Below are 12543 nucleotides of genomic sequence, written 5' to 3'. Positions count from 1 at the left end.
TCAGTCACCTGTGCAGCCTTTCCAACACGTGCAGCTGTTAGAGCCCATCACACTGTGAGTTCAAGTGGGACTGGTGAACAGGAGTTTTCTCCTCTAAGGCCAAGCAGAGGTAATCCACATGCTATTTAGTATCCCAGCCATTCATACCACGACCTTACCTTACTGACTTGCTGCGACACTTTCTTTGCATGTTCAATGTCCTTTGCTTTTTCATCAACATGACAAATAGTTTTAGCAACATCGCCATCAATTCGATACTTAACCTGCAGAAATAACGCACAATTAGAGCTCATAATAGGCATGCGCACAGGAGTATATCAAGGAACATTTTATAACTAAAGAGCATTGACCCAGTCACTCTTTGTCTGCATCACAGACAAAGCAAAGTTTCTGCATTTTAGGTAGAAAACTGTGATCTCTAAAGATCTGTAGATCCCCTGTGTTCACTGATTGTTTTCCAGGCCAAATTTCAGTCTCCCTGAGCTCCAGTATGAGGGATCACAGTGGGTTGGAACTCCCATCCCATACCACCTTCAAGCCAAGCTTTTATTTTTTTTTATATATTTTATTTTATTTTTTTTTAGGGCTGCACCCACAGCATATGGAAGTTTCCAGGCCAGGGGTTGAATCAGTGCTGCAGCTGCCAGCCTATGCCACAGCCACAGCCATGCCAGATCTGAGACGTGTTTGCAAAATACACCACAGCTCACAGCACCACTGGATCCTTAACCCACTGAGAGAGTCCAGGGATCGAACCCGCGTCCTCATGGATACTATCAGATTCATTACCACAGAGCTACAATAGGAACTCCAAGCCAAGCTTTTAGAAATTTCATTGGGTTCACATTTAGGGCCACATGATCGACGGCCAATGCTTCCTTTAGATTTCTGGACTGGCTCACAGTAATTTGACACCTTCTTCTCTCTTCACCTATTTAAACACTTCAGTTCCCTGTGGCATATTTTTGAAATTTCTTTCTCCTTTATTTTAGCAATGCAGCCTACCTCACTGAGTTGATCTTGTACTTTCTTGATTCTGCGAAGTTCTGGGGTATCTGTGGTGATGGCATATGGCTTTCCTTTTGCTTTTTCATAGTTCTTCTTGTATTTATTCTAAAAAGAATATCAGATATTAGCCTAAAACCCTGACAACACAGCAGCAAAAATTTCAGGCAGAGCACACATCCCCAATCTGATATTTTTTTAAATCCTGCAAGTTATAACAATTATCAATTTTAACAGCTTTCTTCTTGTCCCCTCCCCTGATTCGCAACAAGAACTAAAATAGATATGTTACTTATTATGCCTAAACATGGTTGAAGACTAGAGACAATAGAAATTTGATTATAAACTATTGTCTTGGAAATACCCCAAATGATTCTTTCAATATTTTTACTGTCTGAATTCACACATAAAAAGCTGGAGCCTCAATAATTTTGGAAAATAAACATAGAAATTGAGTCAAGTCCAAAAAGATCTGATAGCTAATACAATGCAAAAATATTCAGCTCAGAAGTTGCAGCTAAATCTCAGTGACTTGGATAAATGAGACACCAGCTGAATTAATGTAAAGTCTAAATTACAAAGTATTTTGAAAAGGAATATAATTTTATTATTTTTGCTAAATATACAAGTTCTTGCTTTAACAATAATACGCATAATATATCACTATTAATTCTTTTAGGGACTCTTGAGTGGAATGGTCAACCATCTAAATTATACTATTGATTTCATTACCAAAACCACTTTAAGAATATTGCAAATCTTTACCAACATTTTGTTCAGACTATTAGAATTTATAGGCTATTAGTGTCTGCATTAATGAGATTTTTATGGCAATAAATTGACAAATTTTTTATCTTTGCTGAATACTACAATGAGAAAAGAGGCAAGATAATCTTGTTTTTAGAAATCTAAGTCTTAGAAAACCTAAGTTTTAGATCATTCAGGAATCTGAGTTAGAAATGTAGCAAAGAGTCCCCAGTAGTTAGTTAACACTTAACCAAAAATGAGTATTTATGGCCAACCACAAGGGGATGCTTTTGACATAAGCATTAGGCCCATATAATCTGGTGTTCCCTGAGTACTTTTCATATTTGCAAGCCCCATAGGACATGCAATCAAGCCATCTAGTGAGACCTCAGTCAACCCTGGACAATCAATAAGTTAGATCCATTCAAGGGAGTCCAACCCTGCTGCCAGTCAGCATAGCTTACAGAACTGTATGTGGAGATTTAAGGACCAGGATCATCAAGAGCAGTGATTCTCAACCTGGGCTGTACACTAGAACCTGGGCAGCTTTTAAAAATCCTTCTCTACAGGACCCAAGCCTGCCTGGACCAATGAACAGCCTGGGCATCAGTAGTTTTAAAGCTCCACTGATCTCCAGCCCAGGAAATTCCATAGGCCACAGGTATGGCCAAAAAATAAAAATAAATAATAAAGCTCCAGAGAATTCCAACATGCAGCCATAGTTTCCTCAATTTCAAATGAGTTCTTAGACTGATGCTGATTTTTTAAACTACATGTTCTTTTTCACTACATACCTCCTGGAGGTATGTACCATTATCTAGTCTACTTATGAGGCACCGTGCTCAGACATAGATAAGTGCCATTTAGCTTCTGTGAACTGATTTCAACTAAATCTATATCTATGATTTCATGTTCTAGAGTGGCTAACTAATAGCACTTAAATACCAGTAAATGCTTTGTAACTGGCCTTTTGCTTATTTTGAGGGCATAATTTCAATAAGGATGCTTCCCCTGATGCTGCAGTGCTGCAAATAAATTACACGAAAGCAAAATCCAAGTCACAAGAGCGTAGAGTTCTGCAAAGTAAGTTTTGTCTCATACAAGGTTGAGAAACAAAATCCAGTCAGCATCCAAAACAGAGTTGGTTGAGATCAGTAATTTCTCAATAATAAAACCAGATTAGCAGAAGTCGTTTGAAACTTACTGTGCTAAAGAGATCCTGCATTTTCTGACTGTGTGCAATGTAGGGAGTCATGAACTTTGAAGGGTCCACTTTCTTTCGAATAACTTTCTTCCTCTCCACCGGCTTTGAGGGCATTGGCTGTGCCACTGCTGGTTGGGAAGTATCTGATTGCTCATAGCCAGATGTCCTTGTGGTCGTAGTTTCATAGACTTCTGTTATTGTCTGAAAATTTGACATGTGGTTATGCCAGAAAATGACAGCACCGTTGTGAAAGTAAACACTGTGATACCTCAACTTGATACACATTATCCTAACTTCAAGTCGTTCTGACACTCCTGGTGTGACTGCTCTGCATCTAAGACAAGCCAAAGCAGGAAATCACACACTATATCCATGTGAAAGCACATTATGTTACATAAATCTTAAGGCCGATTGTGTCAGATTGCATGGAAGAAAAAGCTTCCCCATTACTGACTTGCATCATTGCCTTAAAATTCCATTTGCCTAAAGGAACACTTTAAGACAGGGTAAAACTCAAAAGTAAAAATATTCTCACAACATTTAAAAATCTTAAATTGCGTGGGTAAAGTGAAAGCAAACTTGGGATCAGGGAACAAAAAATGAAGACAATCACATAAAGCTCAAATTCTTGACTTTAATATTAACTTTTAAATGACTCTAAGAAAAAGTCTGTTTTGCTTATTCTGCAGGTGCTTAGGCATGCTGTCGTATGAGACAGAGTCATGAACTTTTAAAAAATGAATCACATCAGTATTACCAGTGATGACCATTCTCTTGGCTTAGCCAGTTAATTAATGTGAACTGGAGTGCTGTTTACATTAATAAATGCTTAGGTGGACAAGAATAATGATGACAACATAATGGGGTAATTAGCCTCGTTATTATGTAAGCGGTAGGCGAGAAACGGGCTTTATAGCAGAAGAAACCAAGGTCCAAAGTTTGGGTCTAGTCCAGGGCTAAAAATTCTGCATATAAGAAAAGAAGGAGCCAAATCTTAAAGCCATCTCATAATATGATTTCCTCCACAGCTTACATCATCTCTACCAAAGGAAGAGTTCCAACATCAACTATTAAAAGAGAAACCTAAGGAACAAGGAAATTGTGCTTCTGTAACAACTTCCCCTAGTCTTGCCAGATCACTGCTAATAGGTTGCTTTCTGCACATTATTACTAATATATGATTGATTGTAAAAAACGAACCAATTTACGACATCTACATATGTTAGATTTTACACTGGCCTCAGGGTTTGTCATCCATATCATTCTTTGTCGTGCTCAAGATAAACGGCTCCATGCAGAAAATGAAGCATAAGAGAGATACATTTTGTCTTAAAAAAAAAAAAAGTTCCAACTTGGAACATTTATGGGAATGACTTTCTCAGAATACTTAATGTGCCAAAATCAAAGGAGAAATTTACTGTACCATCAAAAACAAAGGCTTGCCATCCCTTTTGGCAGAGCAGGTGCCCCAGAAGTTATGACTTTACACAGTAAAACTGCTGGTTCCTGTGCAAATCACAAGTCCAAGGCCATACCTTTGCTGCAGTCAGAGTGTGGTAATAGCCATTGACTTTATTCCATTAAGCATCACCTACACCAAAAATATCACATGAGTGATGGGGGAAATTATCCTGAGCCACCTCGGATATGGTGAAAGTTCATTCTTGTACCACCGGCTGCTGGGCGCACATAGGTGAGTGATCCTCCAGATTCTCCCTTTTGCCAGCTTGGGGATGCTGGGAGTCTGAGGAGGAGAAGGCTCTTCCTAGGTTAATGAGCATGCAGTTCATGCAGGCGTGGGCTGGGTCTTACCTCCCCTGGTACCTCTTCATAGACTGTCTCCTCCGTGTAATACTGCCAACAGAGAACAAAGGTATCATGAGAACCCAAGCAGAAATCACCTCTGTTCTGTCCCAACAAAACCACTTGGCTTATTTCACTAGTTGGTTTTCTATTTGTGGGAAACAAAGTTCACGTTCTAGAACCCATTTCACTATGTGAGACTTTAGGGTAGCTAAAGTGAATGCCATCAGACTGGACAAGGAGATGTAGAGTGATGTGAAAGTTGTCTGAGGATGGTTATTTATCAGGTGAAGCTACTTGACTTAAGACAAGTAAGATTTTTTCTTAGGGTATCCAAGATAGAACTTACTGAGAAAAGAATATAATAACAATATCTTGAGTGTGTGGGTTGAGCAAAGAGGAAGTGTGATAAAACTCACTGTTTGCTGACTAACCATTTTTTAAAAAACTCAGAAAACCTCAGTGTGGATAAAAATTTTAAATATTGTTATCATGGAAAAAATAAATCCAAAGGCACATACACATCTCAATTATCCCTTTACCACCCTGATTACGAAGTAGGAGTTTCTTCCGGAATAATGGGTAAATCCCTTCCAGTCGAGTGATTGTCCTAAAATAGGGACTAAAATGAAGTTTACAAATGCCAACGGGAAAAGGAAAAAGTGAGAAGATTCCTCACCACAAAATGTGGGAAAATTAGGCAGCAATTTGCTCCTGACAGCTCTGAGGGCACCACAGGCTAGATCTGAAATCAAATCTGCTTTTGTGCTACTTCTGACATCACTAGCAATAAATAGACGTGGAGAGGAACTGGCTGACATTTTGTTTCAGATGCGTAAGGAGAGTGGAATCCTGCCCCCAGCATCACCCAGCAAAGCTGGGTGAGCAGAAGGAAAAGACTGGTTTAGGCCCAGGCATAAAAGGAAAGGGATAAAAACGAACCGCTTGGCTCATTCTCCCAGTCAACAAAATGTATAACAAGTTATGCTCCATTTTTTGCTTTACCACCAAGACATACACTTGGGGGATGAAAAAAATACTGAATGCAAAAAAATCCCTCAGAGGCCTCCTTTCTTTTGCCTTGGTTCAGTGAGCATGCATCAAATTACTTAACCATTGTCAACAGGCCACATGCTCTGTTTCATTTGCAGTAAAATTAACATAAAATTTGCCTAATGTTCCCCACTCCTATGCTTTCTTTGCTCCTGTACTATTTTTTTTTTTAATTTGAAATCTAATTCTATCTCTGTGTCCTCACACATAGCAACGGAAACTACAAGCTTTTGCAGGACAGAGAATCTCTTTTATGTGCCATGCCTTCATCACATGGGAAACAGCATTTGAACACTTTAGGAAATGCTCTTTGATGCTGATCTATGCAGAACCATTTTTCTGCCCCCCGTCCCCCACCTCAAATATCAGTGACTTGAAAAGAAATTTTCAAACTCAAGTGAAAATTCACAACTATTTTGGATTTTCTTAGCAGCCAAGAAAAAGCAGCTCTTTGGTAGCCATCCAATTTTACCTTTGCTGGGTTCACATCATTAGCAAATACATCTTAGAAGTAATCTCACCAAGAAAGGCAGCATTATCCAAATGGTTGGCATTAACTTGTATGCCAAATCTCACTTTTTTTAGAGCTGTGCCACTAATTAGAGTATATCTTTGCTTTTTTTTTTCCCCTTTCTTTCCAAGTTCGAGTAGAGAATGACAGGACAGTTTTATTAGTTATCCAAGATGCCCAGGAGATACATATTTTAAAGCTAATTCCTGCCAGTTTTGTGAAATGTTCCCTGCCCATTTTCTTGAATCTGCCATGATCCTATTCTCATGGCATCTTTTTGAGGTCAGAGAGACCTTGGTTCAGTCTCTCTGGCAGAAAGTCTATTAGTTTAGCACCTGCTGGTCAGACCCAGAAGCAGTAATGGGAACAAAATGACAAGGATGAGAAGCCTAAAAATAGCCTCTCCCATTTTTATGACATCTAGTTAAATTCACCAAATCTAGCACTAAGGGCAATTTCCAGTGACCAATGAACACAATTATTTTAAGAAAGGCAAGGTATATTTAACCTAGAGGTTAAAAAGTATTCCTGGATTCATCATAGGAAGACAATTTAATTTATAATTGTGTTAGTGCTTGATAGTGATTATTCTGATCACTGATGATATATTAAAGTGCACACGTGATAATATTGAACACTGAACTCATGTTCTTTAACATTTAAGCCAGGAAAGTTGAATGTTATGTTGTACAAAGATCAGTCGGTTTCTTTTTTCCTCTTCTTCATATCCTTCAGTAATAAAAGCAATTTTATTTATAGAATAAAATAAAATTTTCTTCCTCTAAATATAAACTGCTCCATAAAATAATCTTCCAAAGACAAATTTTGGCATGTTCATTTGGAATTTGATTCTGGGTAACTCTTAATTTCATTCTTATTGAAAAGGAAAGATTTTTCAAACCTGCTTCCATATATCTTGGACACTTGGAAATTTTCACATTTTTTAGATCACCATTGTTAATTGGTAATTATTAAGCACATTCAGATTCAATGGCAAGGTATTTATTTATATGAATGCTAAGTTGTAAAAGAATGCTAAAGGCAAGCGTTGGTAAATAAAAGCCACAACATAATAAAAACAAAATAAAATGAACATACAATAAACAATTCTCAACTTTGTAAATCATGTCAGATATCCACCAGCAGCCTTGAAGGAATTTTTCAAGATGCCCATGACAGTCTTTGTTCTTTTTCAAAAATCAAACGCAAAAGCTAGTCTTGTTCCCTTGGGTAAATATAATGGAATTGGTGGGAAAGTGTGGCTCCAACTTAAGACACTTGCGAGCTTCATGAGTTTACTTTTATACATGTAAGTGTGTGCACATATGCACATCCATAAAACCTCACATATGCATGTAATCTCATAATAACATATATATTATTCTGAGCACTTAATCCACTTCACCCTATGCAAATAATTAGCTGTTTGAACCAAAGAGTGAATAGCTCTTTTTGCTCTGTTGCTGTGCAGACACTAAGAAATAGAGTTCAGAACCCTTTCTTCATCCCCTCAGGGTCTCCCCACCCCTGTCCCTTCTGTCATGGGGGCTAGGAAGTAGAGAAGAAAGGAGTTTCAGAAGACAAGGTAAAATCCACATTTACCCCACCCTTAGATTTTTGTTTTGGGTGTTTTGGTGTTTTTTTGTTTGTTTTTTGTTTGTTTGTTTGTTTGTTTGAGAGTTTAAAGAAAAGCAAAAATGGGAAACAGTGATATTTCTTTTCAGTTCTAATCCCACATAATTATAGTGGAACTGAATATAAAATATTCCTTTCTTACGTTTTAACGATGACTCTTGGTGAAGTTATAATAGACATAGTTTTCAAATGATTAATTCGCCTACATGGCTTTGATTGTTGCCACATAAAATACCCTGCTGTCAGAGTCAGGATTTTAAAACGTCTTACCTCCACCACCTCCTCATATTCTTCGTCATCTGCCATTTTCCCAGAGTAGTAGTGGCACCTACAAACTTTTCATATTCCAGACAAATGAAAATACATTAGCATCTATCCCTGGGGCTGAAATCATAACATCATAAAATCAGAATTTAAGGCTAATCTGTTCTGAGGATTCATTTATTTTTGCAGGTGGAGGGAAGACAATTCAATACAGGTCTAAAAAAACAGAGGCTTCAATTTTCTTTTCATTCCCTCAGGAATATGTTGTGTAATGGCTACATCTAGCTACATGGTCAGCTTGGCTAAAGTTGTAAAAGATAGCTGAATTAAGGGAGGGAGAAGGTTTGGGTTCTAAGGAAGAGTATTTAAATTTCCAAATACTTGGGGAAGAACATTTTCAAGCGAAATTCCAAGCAAAAATTTTAGTGAAATAAAGGCCAGAGAGGCTTTTGGGAAAAGTTGGAATTTTCCCCCCGTAGCACTCAAACTCTAAGAGCACTGCCTTAAGTTTCCACCTGCTCTCCTACACTGTAGGCAGTAGATCCTCTGCCCCAAGTTAGAATACATAAACATAAATCTGTCAACAGCTTTTAAAAGGAAAAAATAGAAACCTCAAGGCAATGGGGTTATTTTCCTCTCGAACACCATCGGTTTGTAAGGATTTTCCCCTTGCGTTTCTGTAGCTCTGTTCAAACCTGAAAAGATAACCAATTGTTAAAGTCTTGATTGAAATACATATAAGACGGTGGGTCTTCGGCCTAAGCTTCTAATTCAGGAACTAGCGAAAGGATCTCCCAAGGCCCTCTTATTTGACGCCAGAGAGGACGCTCTCTCAATAAAAGTGGATGATGATTTGGAGCAGCTGTCCCTTCGCCCAAAGTTATTTGCCATGTAAACCAATACCCCAGCTGTGGCTGGTTTTGTGAAGCTAGCAAAACTGCCTCTCCTTCTGAGGCAAATGAAGCCCAGGAGAACAGGATAAATATAGGAGCACAGAACATAGATCCTTTTTCACACCAATATATTTAGAAAAGGTAAAAAAATGAAAAAAAAAAAAACCCTTTTTTCTTAAACGAGAGAGCCAACTCAGTCAAGCAAGAGTTGGTTAGTATAGGACTTGACTTTAATCACACAATTACATGTCAGATATTAGTAGAGCCCAAGCAGGGCAATGGGGTTACAGACTTTCCAAGTCACATTTCTATCACACACTTCCCCAGTTATGACCCCATCTTTGGAAAATACCTCAAGGGAAGTTGTGGAATATCGCCTGAAAGAACATTACAGAAAAAGCCATAGATTGGCCTTACCTTCAATCTACCAAATAAATTTCCTCAGCAGCAAAGTCTCTCCCAACTCTCCCCTCCTGAGAACCCCAGACAAGAGCCGGCGAGGAGCCTGGGCTCTGAACTATCATGTGGCCGGAGCAGCCAATCAGATCTGGAGTCGCTCAAATTTCAGAAGCTAAATATACTAAGTGATCTTCTGAAAACCACCTGTTCATCAACTCCACCAAGGATAAAGGGTAACAAATTGCTTGCATAGAGCTATTCAAAGGTAATGGAATTTTACCTAACTTCCAGCATATGGGGTTCAAATTGATGTTTAATCCCACATTTCCTACAGCCCTGTTTAATACCATCTTCATGCAAAAGAATTTAGAATAACCCTGACTTTGAGGGACTTTTGCCCTTCTGTAACTGCTTTCTTCCTGTCATTTACCCAATCTTCATGAAAATAAATATGCTTGTCCTTATGCAGCTTACCAAATGAGCCACAGATGAGCTACAGGTGTTAATGTGAAAGCACTTGAGGGATAAGATCCCCAAAACATCAAGCTGGCAAAGCCAATTTTTTTTTTTAATGTGATACATTGAAATGATTGGTGCAACTGTTTGATGGTGACAATAAATAAGGCATCCACAAGGTGTAATTAGAGAGATTAGGCCCCATCGTTTTTCTATTACTAAACAGGAGGGTATGCCAAGATTGTATTCATTATCTTCTCCCTTCCTAGCCCAAGCCAAGCTGCTGTAAATACAGAGCCTCTCTCATATGCAACTGGGTTACTGATTTTCTATTTACTCAGGTGGCTCCTAGAAGCAAAGTGTGAATGCAGGCTCAAAAGGGTTTCAATTTCTGAACAGTTAAGAGCAGATAAAATGGAAATCACATTTCTAGAAGAGAAGGCACTATTATGCAAGTCAGAGTGTAAGATATTGACTTTGTAAAAATTATCCAGCCATTTTTTACCTGAAGACAATGTTTGCTGGCAATCTCTTTCCACTCCCCTGTACTGAGGGAAAAAACCTCTGGGTCATTCACATCTTGATATGGATTTGAAACTAAACCTGTTATTATCATTTTTTAAAGTTTAATGTTAGGAAGTAATCTCACATTTCAAATATAAGCACTTCTCCCCCTGCCATGATCCATATGTTGGCTAAAAAAAAAAAAATTTGAGCATCATTTTATCATCTGAATTATACCTGTTCATTTTGTATGTTTTCACAGGTTTTATGATCAAGGGATATATGTGTATAATATGAGATCATTTACCTGGCAGCTGCAAACTAGAAGAATTGGGATTTACAATTCATTATGTGCTTTTCAAAAGATGGTGCTAAAGTGAGAAATAATATGGGCCCTTTTTAAAATATATATATATACTACAAAAACATATAAAGTTAAAAATAAACATACATTAATATTTATCTGAAGTTATGTCCTCAAGATAAAAGAGCAGCTCTATTTTGCTAGCCTATCTACGGTTTCTTCTGTGGAAGAAGAATAAATTGACACCTTAATATATTGGTAGGTTCTTATCACATGCCTTGCATATGGTAAGTACTCAATAAATGTTAACTATTATTATTTTAAAATTATTATTTTTTACAGTTATTGAAATATTTACTCTTTACCCTGTATTAGATTGAGATACCAAAATATTGTGAAGCTTCTGGATCCAGACTGTAGGTAGCCTAACAAGTTATAAATTAATAGAAGTTTGGCTATAAGCCTGTATAACTGGCTACAAAACAAAGCAGGGTACAGTTAGGAACTAATGCCAGAACTTCAGGCAATGCTTCCCAAAATATCAAAGTAAAGACTATCAAAATATAGAAGCTCCATGATTGGGGCCAGAAGAGATTTGAGTGGGGAGATAATATTAGAGGTTTTTGCTGCAGGTTGATATTATTATTATTATTATTATCATTATTACTTTTTTGGCAGAAATTGCAAACCTGAGCTGCTGCAGTGACAACACTGGAACCTTAACCTGCTGAGAACTCCCCTTTGATTTTAGCATTTTGATTAAATTATATTTACACATCATTTAAAAAGCAAATAGTTTTGCAAGGCTTATTACTAAAAATCAGTGTCTCTCAGGTTTCCACTGTTCCTCTATTTTTCCCACCCTGGAGACTATCATTTTAATCCTTTTAGCTGAATCTTTTGTTATTTATCTTCACACATTGAACAAAATGTCTGCATTGTTCTTTTCTGATTTTTCCAGTCACAGGTATTATCTGTCAGGTTCCCAACTTGGAAGATGAGGCTTTATTTCTCTTTTACATAAACCCCCACTCTTGCCAGACACAAGCTTCATCTCCCATCATATTTTTTGTTTGTTTTTGTTTTTAGCTTTTTAGGGCCATACCTGAAGCATATGGAAGTTCCCAGGCTAGGGGTCCAATCAGAGCTACAGCTGCCAGCCTACACCACAGCCACAGCAACACAGGATCCAAGCCGCGTCTGCGACCTACATCACAGCTCACAGCAACACCAGATCCTCAACCCACTGAGCAAGGCCAGGGATCAAACCCACGTCCTCTTGGATGCTAGTGGGGTTTGCTAACTGATGAGCCATGACAGGAACGTCTATAATTATTTTTCTTTTCCTGCACAAGGGTTTGTTTTTCTAGGAGTTGATAGTTTTCTCTTTTATTTTTCCTCCATTGGCTTAATTTTTCCAGACAAGCAGTATGTAATAAAACTTTCTGTGATTACGGAAATGTTCAATACCAGCACCACCAAGATGGTAGCCACTAGCCACATGTGGTTACTGAGCATTAAAAATGAGACTGCAGAACAGAGTTTTTATATTTCTTATTTAATTTAAACTTCAATGGTCACATGGGTCTGGTGGCTATGGTACTGAACAGCATAATTCTAGAGACTTATCACTACTTCAAACTTTCTGCCTAAATCTACTCTTGGTTGTTTTCAAAGACATCAAGTTGCATTTTATAGTCGTATCCATTTCATCCTAGATCCATGAGGGAACCTCTTGTTTCAGCCATACCAGCTTCCTCTGTAG

General features: G+C 37.9%; 1 protein-coding gene across 1 annotated transcript in view; it reads right to left on the bottom strand.

Annotated features, from left to right (window-relative positions):
• Positions 1-9659, bottom strand: part of NEB (nebulin) — a 219945-nt gene extending 210286 nt beyond the window's left edge. The window contains 7 exon segments of the mRNA XM_021075466.1: positions 159-263; positions 1006-1113; positions 2957-3157; positions 4769-4810; positions 8229-8293; positions 8834-8917; positions 9533-9659. Coding sequence (XP_020931125.1) covers positions 159-263; positions 1006-1113; positions 2957-3157; positions 4769-4810; positions 8229-8264 — 492 coding nt within the window. The 5' untranslated portion in view covers positions 8265-8293; positions 8834-8917; positions 9533-9659.

The sequence above is a fragment of the Sus scrofa genome, chromosome 15 (genome assembly GCF_000003025.6).
Source record: "Sus scrofa isolate TJ Tabasco breed Duroc chromosome 15, Sscrofa11.1, whole genome shotgun sequence".
NCBI lineage: Eukaryota > Metazoa > Chordata > Mammalia > Artiodactyla > Suidae > Sus > Sus scrofa.
This window is presented reverse-complemented; position numbering and strand designations above follow the sequence as displayed.